Genomic DNA, 22,123 nt, shown 5'->3' on the forward strand with positions numbered 1-22,123 from the left:
TGCTTAGATTCATTCAAAATAGAAATGGTTACTTTTTAAAACAAAAGCCCACCTTTTGAAATCCCTCATTCTGATAGCGTTCAGTAAATCGCACCTAAATTAGAGGGGAAATTTTCATATAAACATAACCTAGGCTGGTTGGTATTGTCATGATGGTGACTTAGACCTTTGTTCTGATAGCCTGAGCCATTGTTGTTTTCTGACTGCACAGTGTGACTTGTAGGATGTTAGTTCCCCGACCGGTGATCAAACCCACGCCCTCAGCAGTGAAAGCGTGGTCTTAACCGCTGGACCACCAGGGAGTTCCCCAATATTTTCTGTGTAATGGCTTGACCGAGGTCATTAATATGCTAATCACATTTAAGAGGTACAATGAACAGAAGAGTTAAAGCTCCGTGAGGCCGGTTTGGTCCATTGGCTCAGATAATCTGAAAAGATTTATGAACCCTGGAAAGCTAGGGTCATAGTATCCTGATAGCTTTTGAGAACCTGTGGACTTTAGGCCTGAAAGTATTAATATTTTCACCTTTATAATGAGAAAGTGAAGTTAAGGGAACGTCTGTTCCCTAACTGTTCTCCGAAGAATAAAGCCAAACAACAGAAATTCCACAGAGATGGCCATTAATAAAGTTTTAGAATATATTATTCCAGACTTGAAAAAATATGCTTGTACAAACATCGGAACAAACACTCTTCCTCTCCTCTGCCCCCTTCCCTCCCTGTTAGTGAGTTATTTTTGTTTTATTGAGTCAAACATTCTTTAGCAACTTGCTTTTCTCTGCTTGAATTGGGGACATCTACCCCCTTCAGCATATTTACTACTAAAATTTACCTTATTCCTTTCAGCGCTGTTACATGGATATCTGATATTTTAACTCTTCCTCTCTACTGATGGATTCTTAAAGTTTTGTGCTTTTATAAATTATCGGGTATGTAAAGTCGTATCTATTGGCATGGGATGGTGGAGCCAATGGTTACGCACACTTTAATGTTTTTATAGCTGTTTCCAAATTGTTCTCCAAAGCTATTTACTACTTTATTCTCTGGGTGGTTTTTTTTTTTTTTTTTTTGCTTTCTTCTGTTTGACCTTTTAAAATTAAAGTTTGCTTTCCAAACACTTTCTATGAGAATTGAAGGAAAAAACACATTGAAGAGTTTTCTTTAGAAGTTTTGTCATGGGATTTAAACTCCTTTCCAGTTATCTTTTTCCTTCTCATCAGTATGCATGTGTCCTCCTTGTATTGACAAGATGCTGGCTCTTTCCTGCCAGCCATGTAACAGTTCTCCTTCTTGGGTTTTGCTGTCGTTATTGGGAGCAGTTGTACTGTCCAGAGCCTGTTCTGCCACGCGGACTGCAGGACTCTGGGCACTCCCACCTGTGCTGGTCTTCCAGTGAGAACGAGGAGCCACGTGGAGCCGCTAGCATCACTTCTGTGAAGGAAACGGTTCACAGGCTCACCCTCTCTTCCCCAGTGTCCTGATAGCTGTCAAAGTTTCATCTGTTTTGTTCGTGGTTCAGCATGTTCTTCAAAGAGCCTGACACTCCTACTCTGCCAGGGTTTGCAGGGCGATCTGTGAACCATCCTATGGAGAAAAAAAAAAAAAAGGAAGCAGAAACACCGTGTTCTGCCATGCCTTCGAGTGCTGACGCTCAGCTGTGTCCAACTCTTAGCCCCATATACCGTAGCCCACCAGGCCCCTCTATCTGGAATTTTCCAGGCAAGAATACTGGAGTGAGTTGCCACTTCCTACTCCAGGGGATCTTCCCAACCCAGGGATCAAACCTGTGTCTCCTGCGTTGGCAGGCGGATTCTGTACTTCTGAGCTGCCTGGGAAATCCATGCCTTGGCTACCATTTTGATATTTTCAGTTGTTGTTCTTGGAGGAATGAGAGGAAAACACTGTTGTTGGAAGCATTCAGGATTTTTTTTTTTTTTTCTTTCGAAGCTTGTTTAGTTGTAATGTGGTAATACTTTACGGGAATAAACTCTGGCTGACCCACTCAAGGGATATAAGCTTGAAAACATTTAGGGTTTTGATTTGCTCAAAGGAGGCGTTTACGGTTTTTGAAGCACAAATCCAGTGGGAAAATAAGTTTTCTGGTGCTAGCTGTGTTTTAGTGCAAAGAGCATGCCTTTGAAGTCCAGTTCTCATCTCAAAAGACATTAAGAACTAGGTGGATGGATAAAGCTATGTGAGGAAGCTTCAGAGAGAATGAGTTTGAAAACTTCAATCTCACCCGTTTTTCTCCCTAATTTAAATACCCTTCTCATCTCATCTGGCTCCAGCCCTTCCCATCCTGTGGATCACTGACTTGTGTCTGTATGTCTTTCAGGGTTTCTTCGGGCTTAACTGAAAGCTTTGTCATCTATGTGCATTCGAGTTATAGAGAAAAGAAAGATCGAGCGCAAGTCAGTTGTGTGTTTAGTGACAAAGAAATGCCGCTGCAATGCATGAAGCAGTCAGGTTATAAAAGCGTATATCCTCCATTTAAAAAATTTAATTTTATTCATTTGTTTTTGGCTGGGCTGGGTCTTCATGGCTGTGCTGGTTTTTCTGTAGTTGCGGTGAGTGGGGGGCTACTTTCTGGTTTCCGTGTACCGGCTTCTCATTGCACTGGCTTCTAGTGTTATGGAGCATGGACCCTAGGGTGCACAGACTTCACTAGTTGCATCCTGTGGGTTCAGGAGTTTTGGCTTCTGGCCTCTAGAGCACAGGCTGAATAGCTGTGGTGCGTGGACTTAGTTGCTCCTTGGCAAGTGGGATCTTCCTGCTTCAGGGATCGAATTTGTGTCTCCTTCATTGGAGGCAGATTCTCATCCACTGAGCCACTAGGGAAGCCCTCCTTTTTTTTTTTTTTTTTTTAAGGAAAGCTTGTGTGCATATAAACACTCATAGAGAAGACAGAAGGAACTTAAACATTAAGGAACCATGGGTTAGATTTCTTGTGATTCAAGGTGATTTTAACATACTGATAACTCTCAGAAACGCCTGACCCCTTCATGATAGTATGAATTATTAGCTGGTTGAGAATGGGAGAAAAAGAAATAAAAAACACTACATATACATATTTTGGATTGCAAAAAATGTGAATTATCTGTCTGTAAGAGCACATGAGATTATGTAAAAAGCGAAACACGGAGTGGTGAACATGTCTGAACGTGGCTGCATGGAGTGGAGTCCCTTCACTGTGTGTAGCTAGTGTGTCTCAGGCTTGCATGTGCCAGACAACGCCCCCCTGCTGGGCCCAAGCTATACATATAATAAAATAAGCTCAAAACTCAGGTTTGGTACTATCACTGTTGTAAATTGTCACCAAATTTATCAGCGATTTTCTGAGGTAGAGACCATTGCCCTGTGGCCACTGGAAATAAGAAATCCACACAATTTACTTATCACACTCGATGATAAAGAAGGATAGCAGGTGATCTCAAAGATACATTTTATTTTATATCATCTATGGTGCATCATGATATATATATGTGTAACATTTCTAAGAGTAGATGAAATGTGTGCCGATAGAATCTCTCAAGCTTAAAGATACTCAATTTGGCTCCCTCTGAAGATGTCTTGGATTTGACAATTCACGAGGAATGAGGAGAAATCTTTCAGAATCATAGAAACTCTGTAGAACTCTAGACTTTATCATAAACTTCAGAGTTCTGGATCCTAAACTAGAAGCACAGTTAACCAACTTGAAAGGTTAACCACAGTTAACTTCCCTTGAAAGCGAGATATTAGAATAACTGTCTCTTATTCCCCCACTTAGGTTGCCATGTCATGGTGTCTATTTAAACATTTTTTAGGCTGATCGTGTGCTGTGCTTAGACACTCAGTCACGTCTGACTCTTTGAGACCCCATGGACTGACAGAATCCTCTGTCCATAGGATTCTCCAGGCCAGGATACTGGAGTGGGTAACCAACCCCTTCTCTAAGACATCTTCCCAACCCAGGGATCAAACCCATGTCTCCTGCATTGCAGGCGGATTCTTTACCGGAAGCCTAGTTGTTGACCGTGTAGCCCACAATAATACGCATTTCTTGCTTTCCCCCACTGGCTTTTAATCACATTATTAATAAAATCTACATCTAACTTGTGCATAGGACCTAGTGAAGTTTATTTAAAATACTCTTAAAGGCCAACATTTTTGCTGATGAGCATTGTGGGGAGCCCATCCCCACCCCTGTCTCCTGTGCTTTTGTCTTTAAGTTTCATTTAAAACTCCCATCTTTCATATTTTGGTAAGAGAAGACTTTAAGTGGAAATGTAATCTGAGCATCGTGTCTAATACATGGACTCAGCATGGGCATTTTGAAGCCAGTGATCCCATCTGTAGCGAGAGCATTAAAGTACAGTGATATTATTTCAGGAGGCAGCTCTCACAGTTGAAGGGCATCTTTGCTGGGAGCAGGGAACAGCCAGGTGAAATCAATTTCAGCACCATGCAAGCCTTCTGGATTGACTGTCTTGAATTGGATCCAGTCGCTTCAAGACTCTGATAGAACTCAGTGATTTGGCCAGGGTACTCCACTGGCCTGTAAACAGCATGAAATGATGCATACAAAGTGACCAGCTTTGAGATTTCTTTGGAAAAATCAGGTCTGGGTATTATGGGATATTCTTTAAGGCATTTCGTCATTGTGCATGGTAACAGGTCCTCCAAAAATTTGTTGTTGGAAATTCCCTGGGAGTAGTTGGTGGTGAACCTGGCCTTTGGGCCATGGCTGAGCTGTGAGACCTGTGGTCAGCCAGCTTTCCCTTCTGTAATCGCTTCGATCCTCAGTGTCCTCATCTGTAAAATGGAACAGTAGCACCTTCCTAAGTTGTTGTTGTTTGGCTGTCCCTTGACTTGTGGGATCTTAGTTCCCTGACCCAGGGGTTGAACCCAGACCTTTGGCAGTGAAAGCTCTGAGTCCTAACCGCTGGACCACTGGGGAATTCCCCCGAAGTTGGTTTTAAGGCAAATGAGAAATAAAGCATTGTTGAAATCCTTAGGTTCCTAATGGTTATTGTGCAATTTTCGTTTGGCTTAAAACTTTATTTTTAAAAAGTATTTATTTATTTATTTGGTTAGTTGAAGCACACAGGATCTTCGTTTCATCACACTGGGTCCTTTGTTGTCGTGCATGGGCTATCCATATGGGGATGATTGCAAGCGAGCATTTTAGTAATAGTTTTAAGGACAATGACTCATGAACAGACATGTTTGGTGTCTCCTCTTTGTTCACTAGCCTTTGAACCACAGGGCCCTCTCACTTGTCTCCCCTTTACCTTTTGCTCACATACCCCTTGCTCTGGCATCTTAGAGCTCAGCTTTCCCTTTACTTCCTTTGAGAAGCCTTAACAAGGCCCCTGTCCCCAGCCTAGGTCATGGCCTTCTGTTTGTTGTCATTTGTTGTATGTATTCCTCCTACATGATGGCTTCCATAGCTGCAATTTATTTAAATGTCTGTCCTCTTCCCTGAGAAGGACACAGTGTCGTTTAGGTATATTCCAGCCAAATATGCATAACCTGCATCTAATCACAAGGAGACATTATTTTAAAGTAAAAAATGTTTTTCAGAAATCTGCCTTCCATAGGTCTGCCTTCCAGGGCTTCACTGGTGGCCCAGTGGTTCAGACTCTACCTGCAAAGCAGGAGACCTGGGTTCAATCCCTGAGTCAGAAAGATCTCCTGGAGAAGGAAATGGCAACCCACTCCAGTATCCTTGCCTGGAGAATCCCATGGACAGAGGAGCCTGGTGGGCTACAGTCCATAGGGTCGCAATGAGTTGGACATGACTAAAGCGCCTTAGCATGCACACATGCATGTCTTCCGTAGTAGTTTGTAAGCTCAAAGCATCTGGGACCACACCTGACTTAGTCACTGTGAAATCTCAAGTAGGCCTGGAATGATGGGTATGTGTATCTTGCCTATGAGTGGTTTCCAGAAGAATGAATGAATGGTGTGTACCTTTACCCAGATACAAAGCCCTGTCTGCTGACTTATAGCTCCCTGTATCTTTTGTAAGATAGCTCGATCATTCCAATGGGGGAAAAAAAAGAAAAACTTACATCTTCATTGTCACTAACTCTCCATTTCTCTGCATTTCTCCTCTAAATGATTTATATTCTTGAACTTAGAGTTTTGTTTCTAACTTGGTCATGAAGATTGAAATCAAGTTTACATGTTTTGTCTTCCCCGTAGCTCCTGCAGAAGAATGGCCAGCTGTCCACCGTCAACAGCTTAGCTGAGCAAGACGAACTCGGCCTCCAGGAGGAAGCCCTGATTGGCCAAGAGGAGGAAGTGACTGCCACAGATGGTAAGCTGCCTTGCCCAGCTCTGGGTAGAGCCAGGGGATGGAAGGCAAACAACACCTACAAGGAATCCTCAGAGGACAATTGAAAACAACCTAAGCAGAATTTGCCCTGTCATGTTACCTGTCATTATACACTGTCAATATCATACTGATAGCAAAAGCAATCCATTGTAGCCCCCGTATTTAGGTATAGGAGTATTTAGGTATAGGAGTATTTAGGTATAAGCATTATAGCAATGCTTATAATGAAATGTGTTTTTTTTTTTTTCATTTTTCTCAGGCATCCTTATCTTGAAACCATGATTTGGTGGTTGTTGTTATTGCTGCCTTGTTCCAACCACTTGCCTGGTGTTGGATTCTTGTTGAAAATGCTGGGGTCTTGGTTGCTTTAAGAGTCAGTATTTCTCACTCTAGAGCAGCCTACTGCCCTTGTGAAGATTTTTCTCGTAGTCTGTATTGCTTTCTTTTTGTTAATGTATTGAAAATATTTCATATTTATTTATTTTCAGCGGTGCTGGGTCTTTGGTGCTGCACGGGCCTCTCTCTAGTTTTGGTGAGCACGGGCCTCTCTCTAGTTGCTGTGCCTGGGCTTCCCATTGCAGTGGTTTTTCTTGTTGGTTGAGCACTGCCTCTAAGGCACACAGGCTTCAGTAGTTGCAGTGCGTGGGTTTAGTTGCTTTGTGGCATGTGGGATCTTCTCACATTGGGGATCAAACCCATTTCTTCTGAATTGGCAGGTGCATTCTTTCCAGTAGTATGTATTTCAAGAAGATGTTTGCTTCTTGGAAGGAAAGCTATGACAAACCTAGACAGCATAGTAAAAAGCAAAGGCATCCCTGCAGACAAAGTCCTTCTAGTCAAAGCTATGGTTTTTCCAGGAGAAGGAAATGCACCCCACTCCAGTATTCTTGCCTGGAGAATCCCATGGACAGAGGAGCTTGATGGGCTGCAGTCCACCGGTTGCAAAGAATCGGACACAACTGAGCGACTTCACTTTTACTTTCATGTACGGATGTGAGAGCTTGACAAAGACGGCTGAGCGCCAAAACTGGATACTTTCGAACTGTGGTGCTGGAGAGGACTCTTGAGAGTCCCTTGGACAGCAAGGAAATCTAAGCAGTCAATCTTAAAGGAAATCAACCCTCAATATTCATTGGAAGGTCTGATGCTTGAAGCTGCAATACTTTGGCCCCCTGATGGGAAGAGCTGACTCATTCAAAAAGACCCTCATGCTAGGAAAGATTGAAGGCAAAAGAATAGGGTGGCAGAGGATGAGATGGTTGGATGGCATCACCAACTCAGTGGGCATGAACTTGAGCAAGCTCTAAGAGACGGTGAGGGACAGGAAAGCCTGGCGTGCTATAGTTCATGGGGTCACAAAGAGTCGGACACAACAACTGAACAATAACAACATATTTCAGGGTGCACACCTCTTTGCCCCAACTGTAATATACTGTGTGTGTTATAACCTTTACCCCAGAAATCATAGAGGGGTGGTTATTGGAAAGCAAATCTGTGAGACCACATTATCACTGGTTTGATTTCAGCCCATGGAGGGGATGGGGACCACACCTTAGGGTCAGAATCAAGCACCTTGACAAGTCGGGCTCTTGCAAGAGAAGAAGAACCCTCCTCTGTTCTTGTTTCTTGTCTCGTCATTTTGTTTAGTCATAAAGGAATGATTTAACAACTCCTGTGGATGTATAGAATGATGGCGTATGGTAAACTGATGCTTACATGTAATGTGAAAAAGACAGATGAAGGGAAAAGTCCTGTGAAATGAGACTGGCCATTGCCTCGGTGAGATGAGGTTCATCTAACATGTGGAACCTGTTTCTCCTTGTGTTCAACGCCCCTGTGGAGCTGCTGCAAGCAGGGAGCTGCTTTTGAAGTTGGTGGGAATTCCGATCTTTCTCTAGCACCACAGGCACCCTATAAAGTTAGAAATACATAGTCTCACACAAGGAGGACCTGCACAGCCTGTGTCAGAGTTTCAAATGATCTCTACCAAAATAATTGGAACGGCCCCAACTCAGATTCCAAAGTCCCACGCTCTGTCCTTCCCATGGTTAACCTTTGAATCAAATCAAGCCACAGCCTTTTTGGAGCCTTCCATAGCCAAGGCACTGTGCCCTGTGCTTCAGGAAAGATGGTAAAAGCTAAAATGGCCCATCAGGGGAGACAAGCGAGTACATGGAAGGATCCATAAGATGAAAATGAAGTTAAGACCAGGCAACATGGTGATTAATGGATCTTGCAAGAGACAAGAGCTCCTTAGAGCTCTGATGAAACCTTCGTTTCATCAGAGATCAGGGAGTGGGATGAGGTCTGGGGCCTGAGGGGAGGTTGGGTTTAGATTTGTTGGGACAAGGGCTGCCAGCCAAGGAGGGGAATAAAACAGCTGACACTTCACAAGTGTTTACTGTGGGTCCCGGTTCAGTTCAGTTCAGTTGTTCAGTCGTGTCCGACTCCTCGACCCCATGGACTGCAGCATGCCAGGTTTCCCCGTCCTCCAATGTCTCTCGGAGTTTGCTTAAACTCATGTCCGTCAAGTCGGTGATGCTATCCAACCATCTCATCCTATTTCACCCCCTTCTCCTCCTGCCCAGTCTTCCCCAGCATCAGGGTGTTTTCCCATGAGTCAGCTGTTCATGTCAAGTGGCCAAAGTAAAGGAGCTTCAGCTTCAGCATTAGACCTTCAGGGTTGATTTCCTTTAGCGTCTTGGGTCCTGGAGGTGCGCCTTTTGTGCAGAATGGCCTCTAGCAGTAACCCGATGAGACGGGTTCTGTCTTGATTTAAACCCAGACCAGCAGCTCCCCAAGCACGAGCTGTGCAGGACACGTCCACAGGCTTGTCCACTGAGCAAGGGGCAGAATGGAGACCCAGAAGGGAAAAGGGGCTGGGTCAGAGAGCTCTTCTGAAAGCTGAGGGGAGTTTAGAAAGTATTCCAGCAATGCAGATCACTGAAATAGACCCCGAAGGGGCTTTCGATCTGACTGGTGTGGAGTGTTGATAAGAGAAGGGAGAGGCTGCAGCAGATGCCCATGTTCCCAGAACATCCCAGGTAGCCTGGAATCCTGTCTAATCTGTGGCATGTTTACTAGAGATCTGGCTGTCTTCCTTTAGTCCAGATGGGATTTCTTTCACTTTTCAGCCCTGTGATTGAGTTCAGTTCAGTCATTCAGTCATGTCTGACTCTTTGCAACCCCATGGACTGCAGTGCACGCCAGGCCTCCCTGTCCATCACCAACTCTTGGGGTTTACTCAAACTCACGTCCATTGAGTCGGTGATGCCATCTAACCGTCTCATCCTCTGTCGTCCCCTTCTCCTCCCACCTTCAATCTTTCCCAGCATCAGGGTCTTTTCCAATGAGTCAGTTCTTTGCATCAGGTGGCCAAAGTATTGGAGTTTCAGCTTCAGCATCAGTCCTTCCAATGAACATTCAGGACTGATTTCCTTTAGGATGGACTGGTTGGATCTCCTTGCAGTCCAAGGGACTCTCAAGAGTCTTCTCCAACACCACAGTTCAAAAGCATCAATTCTTCAGCACTCAGCCTTCTTTACAGTCCAATTCTCACATCCATACATGACTACTGGAGAAACCATAGCCTTGACTAGATGGACCTTTGTTGACAAAGTAATGTCTCTGCTTTTTAATATGCTATCTAGGTTGGTCATAACTTTTCTTCCAAGGAGCAAACATTTTTACCGAAAGTGATTCTGTCCCCACTGATTCATTGGAAAAGAGCCTGATGCTGGGAAAAATTGAGAGCAGGAGGAGAAGGGAGCGATAGGATAAGATGGTTGGACAGCATCACCTGACTCAATGGACATGAATTTGAGCAAACTCCATTAGATAGTGGAGGACAGGGAAGCCTGGCATGCTGCAGTTCATGGGGTTACAAAAAGTCAGATATGACTGTGTTCTACATATCAGCTTACTGCAGGGTAAATAAAGACATAATTTGGTATGTAATGCTTAGCTGTAGGATTTGGGGTGCCTTAGTTTCTGCTCTTGCCCATTTCAGTAAGAAAAGATCTGAGCCATTTTGGTTCCTAGGAGGATTGGCTCACAGTGGGATTTGCTCCTGCCTTAGGCGCACCAATGGACAGGAGAGGAGAAAGCTACAAATGAGGGGCATTTCTCCTAGGAAGATTTTGATTTAAAGTGACAGACAATATTTAGTGACAGCCAGAATGCACAGTGTTTTCCCGCTTTGACTTGCTTGCTTTCTGAAACCAGAAATACTGGTAATTCAGAACCAAGCCTCTTCCCATAATGAAAATGAAATCCTGTTTCCTTGTAACCTTTCTTTAAATGATAGAAAACAAGATCTGCTTATTAAATATTTTCTAAACTATGCAATAAGGTTCAGATATATGTGTGTGTGCGTGTATGTGTTGAAGGAAGCTTGAAGATTATATAATTCTGGGGGCTTTCTTTTAGAGAATACACAATTAGGCATGAAAACAAATATTTATTAAAAAAAAATTTTTTTAAGCAATTTATGGCAAGTTACTTTAGCCTTGGAGTTAGTCCCTTCTGAGTTCTCTTTTAGGCAATTTATCATTCATCACAACTGCTTATATAGAAATACAACTTTTTTCTAACCAGAAAGCTCTATCTAGCCATGCCACACCCAGCATTCATAGGAGCTTCACAAGTGCCATTAGTTTAGTGGCAAATCTTCTGCTGATTTTGCCCTCACCTGGCAGCATGTGGGATCTTAGTTCCCTGACCAGGGATCGAACCCATGCCCCTGCAGTGAAAACACAGAGTCCTAAGTATTGGACCACCAGGGAAGTCCCTGATTCTACCGATTTTAACAAAGAACCCTCCCAACTCAGATTGTCATTTGTTCTATAGTCTGTGGCTTATATGGTTTTCTGTGAGTCTCTATGAGTGCCTGAACAAGAAAGATTTTTTAAAAATTCTGTCTTGATCTGGGTCCAACTTTAAATTTCAAGTTTCTACAAATTAAAATTTTAGATTTTCTTTTCAAGTATCCGTTGATGCAAAGAGCTGACTCATTGGAAAAGACCCTAATGCTGGGAAAGATTGAGGGCAGGAGTAGAAGGCAGTGACAGAGGATGAGATGGTTGAATGGCATCACTAACTTGAGGGACATGAGTTGAGCAAGCTCCGGGAGTTGGTGATGGACAGGGAAGCCTGGGGTGCTGCAGGCCCTGGGGTCACCAAGAGTCAGACTGAGCTGATACGTTGATCAGATTATTTTCTTTGCAAACACATGAGGAAAGTCAGTATTGCAAAATCAAAAAACTTAAGACCTCTTTATTTTGATAATCACATACTTGTTAAAGCCTCCAGAACTCATTGCCATATATGAGCAGTCACGTGACTGTGTTCTGAGACCATCTGAATGTGTCATTTACAAGGTATTTGTTTCTGGGGTTCTTGGAGATTTGTCTTTCTGCAGAGTAGCTACAGCAAACATGATAAAGCCTGTGGATGTTATGTTTTCTCCATCCTTCCCAGGCCAGGTTTGCGTGTGTGAAAGAACACACACACAGTGGTGATCCTCTCCTTGGTTTTTGAATTTTTGTTCACGTATCCCTTATACTGTTTGCATACCCTGAGTGCAGGCATTTGCACCAGAAGCGATGGAGCTGCTGTTGGAAGCTCTGCCCTTGCCATTTGCTCCTCTGGGGTCAGCTGCAGGTGTCAGCCAGCACCCTGGGGAGCAGGTTTTGCTCTGCTGAACAGCAAGATGAGGAGGCTTCTGCCGGAACCATGCACGTGGAACAAAGCTCTGATCCCTCTGACCTGGGAGTGGTCCTAGAAAATGCCTCGTCATCGCCAAGAAAAATAAACACCCCCCCACCCCCCACCCCCCATCTTGTCACTTAGAGCAAACATCTTTTCTTAACTTACTTGTTTAGCTTTGGTTGTGCTGGGTGCTTGTTGCTGTGTGGGCCTGTCTCTAGTTGCAGTGGGTGGGCACTCTCTTGTGGTCTGCAGGCTTCTCACTGGGGACTTCTTGCGTTGCAGAGCACAGGCTCTTGGGTGTGTGGGTTCAGTGGCTCCCGGGTTCTAGAGCAGGGGCTCAGTAGCTGTGATGCACAGGCTTAGTTGCCCCGTGGCATGTGGGATCTTCCCAGACCAGGGATCGAACCTGTGTCTCTGCATTAACAGGCAGATTCTTTACCACTGAGCCACCAGGGAAGCCCAAAAAGTCTTATTTATTCATCTGCGTCGGGTCTTAGTGGAGGCACGCGAGATCTTTGATCTTCGTTGCGCACAGCTGGGATCTAGTTCCCAGACCAGGAATGGAACCTGGGCTCCCTAAAATGGAAGTGTGGAGTCTTAGCCATGGGACCATCACGGAAGTCCCAAAGCAGAAGTCTTTTAAGAGAGTGTGTTCCTTACCTTTCTCAAGGTTCTACTTTCCTACATCCTGATATTTTCCCCACAGATATAGTGGCAAAAAATGGAGGTTATCAAGAAGCTGAATTTTCAGCACTGTGAAGAATTTCATGTCTCTGATGGTGCTGATGCCACAGTCCTGGCCAAACTGAATTTGCTGTTTGAACCTTCCAGCTTCTGGTGTTTGGCACCTTTGGGGCACTGAAAGGCCAGAGGTTATTTCCAAGTGTTCACAACTTTCCCCGTGGAACTTGTCACCTTATAGAAAATCCATTTTGGGTTACAAGTTGTTGTTCTTTGCTTTTTGATCATTTAATAACTTTATCTGGAGACTGAGTAACCCAACCACTGCTCCAGGTCGGTGTTCAAAGATGACCCCCTCCCCCCTGCAAAATACTTGTTTTTCTGTGAGAGGTGGCTTTCCTAGCCAGGAAGAAATGTTCTTATGAGCTAGTTAGTCCCTTTTGTTCTTCAGTTTGTGACATCACTGGTACCTTGTTAGTATTCTCATGAAGGCATGCCTGTTGCTCAAATACTACCCTCTTTCCTTTATTTTTCTCTATGTCAGATGTTGTCAACATCTGGCATTCAGTATGCCTATGTCTACAAAAGAAGAACCGTGAGAGCAGAGATTTCTTGGCATGGGGGGTGGGGATGGGATTTGTATGTTTCCGTCTTGAGTCCCCTGAGTGTAGAACAATGTCCGACGCCCAGTTAGTGCTCAAAAAAATATTTTTTAAAGATTTTTTTAATGGGGGCCATTTTTGAAGTGTTTATTGACTTTGTTACAATACTGTTTCTGTTTTGATTTCTTGGCTGCAAGGCATGAGGGATCTTAGCTGCCCAATAGGAGATCGAATCCACCCCCCCTTGCACTAGGAGACAAAGTCTTAACCACTGGACTGCCAGGGAAGTCCCTCAAAAATAGTACCTGGATAAGTGAAAACAGTTTTCAACTTAGAGTTAACAAGATTACATTTTCACTCATATGGGAGAGGAGGATCTGTTTGATTTTTCCCTTTTTATCAATTCATTCCCTGCATCCCCAAATGCAGAGCTCTTTAGATGTAGCCGAGGCTCTGTTTCCTTTGTTGCATCAGCGCTAATAAAGCTACTTTCAGTGCTGGGCTCTGAAGGTGCCCACCATTGGTTATCCAGGTGTTGTTGCCTGGAGACATGGAATCAGACCCTGACCTGCCTGCAATTAAATGATAACTCCCAGCGATGCGATCACATATGAGGGCTGGGTAGACAAAGAGAGGGGTCTCCCTTCCAACACTCTGGTATTTCAAATACACTATTATTGCATGACATTTTCTCAAGCTGTATCCTGTTTTGTAATGTTTTGAAACACTCACAAAACAGGCCTTGAACTTAGGCAAAAGTCCTACAGTCTGCAGTTTCTGGGAACTGGTTTTAATTCAGCCCTCTGCTCTGCAGCAGTATTTTTAGCGTGCCTCTCTGAAATTACTTATGTCATTGACAAATTTCTGGTACAAATACTCTATTGCTTTCATCTTTAAAGAAACGCAGATTTATTTTTCAGTAACTAACAACCAAGCTATATAGAGATTTTTTTTCCCCTCTCTGAAGTATATTTAAGTCTGCCGGTGCGATGAAACTTGGCTTTCATTGTAACTTGAAAAATTTGGTGTGAGGGGAGTAAGAAGGAGTAAGACCTCTGTCCATCCTCCCTTTATAATCAGTTCATTGCAGGAGAGTAAAACCCAGGCCAGGCTGCCTTTCTCTTTTTCTATGACCTTGAGTTGAATACATCCCTTTATCTCACTGAGCATCAGTTTCCATCTGTAAAATGAACATCCTCATCCATCTCTGAAATTCTATGACTGAGTCACGTCAGTAGTGCTGGAAATATAGGCATTAAAACAACCAAATGATGGATAAGTCACTGAAGATACACAGGTGACTTTGGGCAGGTAGGAATCTACTTGGCAATTTCATTATGCCTTTTTATAAAAACACTTTTATGCTCTTCTTTTTAGTCTGATCTTAAAAGCCATTTTCTAGATTTGAAGTTTTGCTTTTTTATTTTAGTATTTGGTAGGTTTTGGGGGAGAGGAGGGCATGTGTGACTGAACAACAACAAAATGCAGCATGTGGGATCTTAGTTCTTTGACCAGGGATCAAACCCGTGACCCCTGCATTGGAAGCGTGGGGTCTAAACCACTGGACCACCAGAGAAGTCCCTGAAGTTTTACTTTAATGAACAAAAAGTTCAGCTGGGAAAACATTCAAGAAAGTCTCCATATGTAACTATTTAGGTATGAAAGAAAGATAAGAGCTGCCTAAGTGTGGCCACAAAGTAACATGGGAATCATGTAATAACAGCTGGTTCTGGCCCAGTAGGATGAGCGAAAGATGTTGATAAAGGCCCCCAAAGACTTGTTTAAATTACTGCTAAGATTTACCTACAGATGGCTGTAGTTTTCCAGGGCACCCGTGAATAGGGTGAATGCTCTGTACACGCATGAATAGGATGGATGCTCTGGCACAGTTGAGGAGGAGCCTAGGTAAGATGGCCTATGCACTTGTCTACATAACCTGCCAAGGCGGGACCATGGCAATAAATGGTTTTTCTAACGGTGATGAAGCCATGGATGGAAACATTAAATTTAACATTTATTGAATAAAAATCCTTTAGATGTTTTCTCAAAGACATTCTTAAAACACCCCCGGTTTCACCTGATAAAGCATCCCCCAGATGGTTCTGGCATTGTATGTTCCAAGCATAATGTCCCTATATTATATGAAAGGATGCTTTGAGAATGTACATCCTCTGATCTATATTTGTATGTATCTCTGGAAGAGCTTAAGTTCTACAGCTTTTTAGCCTGTCACTTGAGCCTTGTTCTTAAGCACCATACTTTGAATGTTTGTTAACTGCTTTTATAATTAATGAGTAGGTTCAATGTGATACCTGGAGAAGCAAATGACAACCTAGTCCAGCATTCTTGCCTGGAGAATCGCATGGACAGAGGAGCCTCATGGGCTACAGTCCATGGGGTCACAAAGAGTCAGACACGACTGGTGACTGACTTTCACTTTCACAGTGTGATATCAGGCAGCCCCCCCACCCCCTCAGTTAACAATGCACGCATTAGTTACTTTTGGTGAAAACTGATATATGCTATTGAATTAATTGAACGAACCGGTTGCTTTAATGTGTCTTAACATGGACCTGTTTCAGCTGACACCAAAGCATGAGGCAGTTATCCTGCTGTGTTAGTTTGCTGGGGCGGCCAAAATAATATATCACAGAATGGGTGGTTTAAATATCAGACATTTATTTTCTCACAGTCCCAGAGGCTGGCAAGTCAAGACCAAGGTGCCCTCAGGTTTAGTTTCGACCTTGGCTTGTTGATGCCACCGTCTCGCCCTGTCCCTGTGGCCTTGCCCATCCCGGGTGTCTCTGTGTGTCCTAATGGCCTCTCATAAGGCACCAGTCAGATTGCATTCGGGTCCACTCTCATTTTAACTTAGTCATCTTTGTGAAAGGTTTCTCTCCAAATAAAGCTACATTTTCATGTGTCAAAAGTTAGGGTTCCAACGTATGAATCTGGAGAGTATGCAAATGAGCCCATGACACCTGCCTTCATGACTGACAGCTGGAAAGCCGGATTGGGGACCCAGAAGTCTCAGGGGGAAAGAACTTCGAGGCTGTCTATGCCAGGCTCCTGCTCCCACATAGGAGGCTCTTCTGCTTAAACTCTGAAGGTTTGGAGTTTCTCCATAAAAGGAAACCTGTTATTCGACTGGAGTGAAAATATACCCCCTCCAACTGCCGCCAGCTCCCAGTGCTGCCTTCTGGAACTACAAAGCACAAACTCACCTCCCTTTTCCACATCGTGGCCCTCTAAGACGTTTATCCTGTCTTTCATCTTTTCTCCTGCAGGCAGAACATCCCCAGAGAAAACAAGCTGCCTCACATTCAAAGAAAAATGCCAGGGCTGATGTATATATTTCAGATATGGATGTCCTTGATGGAAGCTTGCCAACCATAACTAGGTTTTACTTTCAATATTCCCACTTTTAAAGAGTAGTTTATTCCTCAGACTCTTTACAAACATGAGAACAACTTAGTTTCCTTTAAACCAAGGATTAAGTACTGAAAAAATTGATTGGCGTAGAAAAGTAAATTGATACAGAAGCATAGAAAGGAGTTCCCGTATCAAGGATGCTGCTAGAGGAACTACCGTCAGATAGAATGAACACCATATCAATGAAAGAAACATGACAAATGGCACGTGATGAATTGTTAATCATCCCTTTTGATACTCCACTCAACGTGATGGTAAGCAGACAGCCTTACATGATGGAGTGGTTAGAGATACGAATAGGAGAAGTCCCACCTTTCAAGTCATTGTTGCTGTTATTTAGTTGCTAAGTTATGTCCAACTCTTTGTGACCTGGTGGACTGTAGCTCGCCAGGTTCCTCTGTCCATGGGGTTTCCCAGGCAAGAATACTGGAGTGGGTTGTCACTTCCTTCTTCAGGGGATGGTTCTGACTCAGGGATCAAACCAGCATCTCCTGCATTGGCGAGCAGGTTCTTTACCACTGGGCCACCTGGGAAGCCTCAAGTAATTGTTAGTTGTAAATAAAGTGGAAGATTTCCCCCACCCGCACCCCCACCCCTACATCCCAGGCATTGTTAGTTGTAAAAAAGTGGTTGTCAGGATTTCCCTGGCGGACCAGTCCAGTGGCTAAGACTCCATGTTCCCAATGCAGGGGGCCTGGGTTCAATCCCTGGTCAGGGAGCTAGATCCCACATGCCAAGATTAAGAGTTCCCATGAAATAAAAAGTGAAAATCGCTCAGTTGTGTCCAGCTCTTTGTGACCCCATGGACTATACACTCCATGAAATTCTCCAGGCGAGAATACTGGAGTGGTTAGCCATTCCCTTCTCCAGAGGATCTTTCCAACCCAGGGATCGAACCCAGGTCTCCTGCATTGCAGGTGGATTCTTTACCAGCTGAGCCACCAGGGAAGCCCCCCCAAAATGTGGAATGCTTCATGAATTTGCGTGTCATATGTGCTGCCAAAGCGAGCACAAGAGTTCCCATACCGCAACTAAAAAAAAAAAAAGATTCGAGTACCTTAAGGAAGATGGAATATCCTGCGTGCCACAGCTAAGATCTGGTACAGCCAAATAAATAAATAAAACATAGCTTAAAAAAAAAAAAGTGGAAGTGGATGATGTAAAACAGTAGTCTCCATCAAAAAGCTTCGTGGCCTCCCTTTGTAAGCTCGGTGTACAGAAATCCAAGGATTTCCTCAAGCTCATCAAGCCTTGGCCCTGAGTGTCCCCCAGTTGTGTTAATTTCTGCTCTGTGTTCTGGTGCATTAAGATTCTGTCATTGTCATGTTGATAAATATATTACCATTGGCACCTGACACTGTTCTGATCTTAATCCCCTGGGTAGCTCACTGGCTCACAGAGTCCTTTTCGTCCTCTGTCTCGTGAAGATTTTAGAGTGATGAATCTTCATGTGAATCCATTGACTCAACATGCTGGGTTCATGTGACCTCTTCAGTCTAGAAACTTCGTTCCTAGGAAGCTATGTCTTCCCTTCCCCTCTTTTTCTTTGATCTCTTTTGGGGATTACTATTCCAATTTTAGAACTTCTAGAATGATTCTAAGGAAAGCTTTTTTCCCCCATGTAGTTTGCATCTCTTTATTCTTGAAAAATGTCCTCAAGATTAGATTTCATCTTTTTTTTTTTAATGATTTTATTTGTTTAGCTGTGTGGGTCTTAGCTGTGGCATGAGGGATCTTTTTTTTTTTTTTCCCCCTCAGAATTAGTAGATTATTTAATAGTTTCAGGAAGAGTATAATTTACAGAACAACATCATAATTTGAATGATGTTGTTAGGAAGATAGCAAGAGGAATTATTTGCTCAGCACAAAATGATTTCTTTAAATTAAACTTGATAATGTTCTTTCCACTGCAAGTATTTTTCCCCCAAACTCCCTAACCGTCCCTCCTTTACCCTCTCCCACTTTGCCTGCCCACCCCCGCCACCATAAGTTCCTTCTCTATAAATCTCCTTTTGTTTTTTAAGTAAGTTCATTTGTATCATTTTGGATTCCACATATAAGGGATGTCATATGACATTTCTCCCTGTCTGCCTGACTGCCTTCACTCAGCGTGGCATGCAGAATCTTTATTTGTGGCATATGGGATCTAGTTACCTGACCAGGGATGGAACTTGGGCTCCCTGCATTGGGAGCGAAGAGTCAGCCACTGGACCATCAGAGTCCCTAGATTTCATCTTGTTACTATATTTTTAATTTCTAAGAACTGATTTGTGTTCTAAACATTCCATTCTGTTTTTTTTTTTTTTTTTTTTTTTGGCCGAGCTGTTCAGCTGGTGGGATCTTAAGTTTCTCAACCAGGGAGACAGAACCTAGGCTGTCTGCAGTGAAAGTGTGGCGTCCTCACTGCTGGACTGCCAGGGAATTCCCATGACCTTGGAATTTATGCAATAAATTTTGGTGAGCAGGACTTTGTTTTCTGGAAGGATCCGAAGTAAATTCTGTCATCCGGATTTTATTCTTCATCTAGGCAATGGATTCTGTCACACTCTAGATTTGTAAAAAAATTGTCTTTACAAGTAAATTGTAATTCATGTGAATACAGGTTAAATAAATTTATTCCTACTGCAAGTGTAAATTTTTGCTTTGCAAGTAGTTTTGAAGCCAGTCTAAATAGTCTCGTTGACCTTTTTTTTTTTTGGCTGCACTGGGTCTTTGTTGCTTCCCATGCACTTTCTCTAGTTTGGTGTGTAGGCTTCTCACTGCAGTGAGTCCTCTTGTTGCAGGGCATGGACTCTAGAATACGGGCTCAGTAGTTGGGACCTACAGGCTTCCTTGCCTTGCCGCATGTGGGTTCTTCCTGGACCAGAGATTGAACCCATGTCTCCTGCATTGGCAGGTAGATTCTTAACCACCAGACCACCAGGGAAGTCCCTAGTCAACCTTTTAAGTTTTATATATATATAAAAGTTATATAGTTTGAGACTACCAGGGAAGCCTGGTATATGGGCTTCCCTGGTAGTAAAGAATACTCCTGCAATGCAAGAGACTTGGGTTTGATCCCTGGGTTGGGAAGATCCCCCGGAGAAGGAAAAGGCTACCCACTCCAGTATTCTGGCTTGGAGAATTCCAGGGACAGAGGAGCCTGGCAGGCCACGTGGGGTCTCAAAGACTTGGTCACGACTGAGCGATTTTTACTTTCATATTTCATATATATATATATTTCCTTGTAAACACTTTATTATTATGTGTGATTACAGTGAAAGTTGGTGGGAAAATAATAGATTTCAATACGTTTGTTTGTTTAAATGTTTAAAGTCACTCAGTCGTGTCTGACTCTTTGTAACCCCGTGGACTGTAGCCTACCAGGCTCCTCCATCCATGGGATTCTCCAGGCAAGAATACTAGAGTGGGTTGCCATTTCCTTTTCCAGGGGATCTTCCCAACCCAGGGATCAAACCCAGGTCTCCCACACTACAGGCAGACGCTTTAACCTCTGAGCCACCAGGGAAGCCCCCAGATTTCAATATATTAACTCAAATTAAGAAATTGTGAAAGAGACAGCTGCACCAATTAAATCTATCAATGGGAATTTAATTCCTTGCCACTTAGAGGCCACCAGGAACTCGTGTGGTCAAACCAAGTTAGGTTTCTTTAGCCTGTTATACTAAGGGAGGATTCTAGCATGGGTGACTCAGTAACAGGGAGGTGGGAGGGCTTTATTATAGGATTTGTGCTTATGTAGGTGATTCTGAGAAAACAAAGGCATCATCACTAGACTGGATGCTGAAGAAGTGAGGGCAATTCTGTGAGTGGACAGCTTGGTGGTTTCTGTTCAGGAGGCAAGGAGATGGAAGCTGGGTGGAACTGTCCTGAATGAAGCAGGAATTGTCCTTAGGAGACAATTCAGTCCATGGAGACGTTCAGTTACTTTCACAGTTTTAGAAGTTGTGTTCTGGCCATATGAGGCTGTTGAGCACTTGGAATGTGGCTGATCCTATTTGAGATGTGTTGTTCATGTGAAATACTCAGTCCAAAAAGGAATGTAAAATATTTTCCTAATATTTTTTCATTTTTAGCACATATTGGCATAACTGGACTAGATAAAATATAGATACAGGGTTAGATAAATATATTAAAATGAACCTCAGCTGTTTAGTATTATTCATTTGAATGTGATTACTAGAAAATTTAAAGTTGGGAGTTCCCTGGTGGTCCAGTGGTTCGGACTTAGCACTTTCAACACCAAGGGTGAGGGTTGATCCCTAGTTGGGCAACTAAGATCCTGCAAGCCACAAGAAAGAAAGACCAAAAAAAAAAAAAAAAAAAGGAAGTGAGGGAGAGAGGAAGGAAGGAAGGGAAGAAGAAGGAAACGTGACAGAAGAAGAAAATTTAAAGTCTTGTGTGTGGCTTGCTGGTGGGCTTACATCAATTTCAGAGGAGCAGCTGCAGTCAGCCAGTGGGTCTTGGGTAGGTCACTACTGTCAGTTCTCTCTTCTCAGTGCGAACATTCAGCTAGCCTCTCCCTCCCACTCCTTTGGAGAAGGACTTTCCAGGCAAGTCAAAGATTGTCTCATTCTCTTCTGAAAGATCCAGAGGAGCCTCAGGTTAATTACTGTTAGTGCACGATGATGCTTCTCTTGTCAGGATGCATTTCTGAGAAATTGATGATAAAAGGGCATTCTTGCTTTGTATAGACGTATTTTTCCAAAGGATTCTTTTAAAATGAGACTTAAGTATATTTAAACCAGTATTTCTCAACCTTTTCACCACTGCCTTGCCAAGCTAAGTCTTTTTTCCGTAACTCGTTCCCCTCCCCCATTTTTATAGCAGAGGTATACTGTGCACCAGTTTATATAATATGATGCCTCTGTTTGTCTGTCTCTACATATTATGCTATGCTCAGTCTCAGCCATGCAACCCCGCGGACTGGAGCCCACCAGGCTTCTCTGTCCATGGAATTTTCCAGGCAAGAATACTGGAGTGGGTTGCCATTTCATCCTCCAGGGGATCTTCCCGACCCAGGGATTGAACCCTCGTCTTCTGGGTCTCCTGCATTGTAGGCAGATTCTTTACCCACTGAGGCATCAGGGAAGCCATGTGTGTGTGTGTGTGTGTGTATATATATATATATATATGTTTAAAATCTGTGCTTCATATGTAAAAGAATAAGGTCAACCATGAACCAGTTTTTACCCTGTTGGGAAGTGGATAGTTTACGCATAATAGCTAACATTTATTATGTTTCTCAAATACACTTGGTAGTGCTTAAGATAACATTAGCACTAGTGGTATCTTTATTCTCCCATCAGTTGAAGCCCAGAGAGTTAGAAGAATTCCTTACTCCTGGCCACACTGCTATCAGAAGAACCAGAACTAC

The 22,123-nt window shown here is 43.3% G+C and overlaps 1 protein-coding gene across 1 annotated transcript in view; it reads left to right on the plus strand.

Annotated features, from left to right (window-relative positions):
• The window catches only part of AKAP12 (A-kinase anchoring protein 12), a 108,791-nt gene that overhangs the window by 53,443 nt on the left and 33,225 nt on the right, over window positions 1-22,123 (plus strand). The window contains exon 2 of the mRNA XM_052645746.1: window positions 6,190-6,304. Within this exon, the coding sequence (XP_052501706.1) occupies window positions 6,190-6,304 (115 nt within the window). The remainder of the gene's footprint in view (window positions 1-6,189; window positions 6,305-22,123) is intronic.

Source organism: Budorcas taxicolor, chromosome 9 (assembly GCF_023091745.1).
Source record: "Budorcas taxicolor isolate Tak-1 chromosome 9, Takin1.1, whole genome shotgun sequence".
Lineage (NCBI taxonomy): Eukaryota > Metazoa > Chordata > Mammalia > Artiodactyla > Bovidae > Budorcas > Budorcas taxicolor.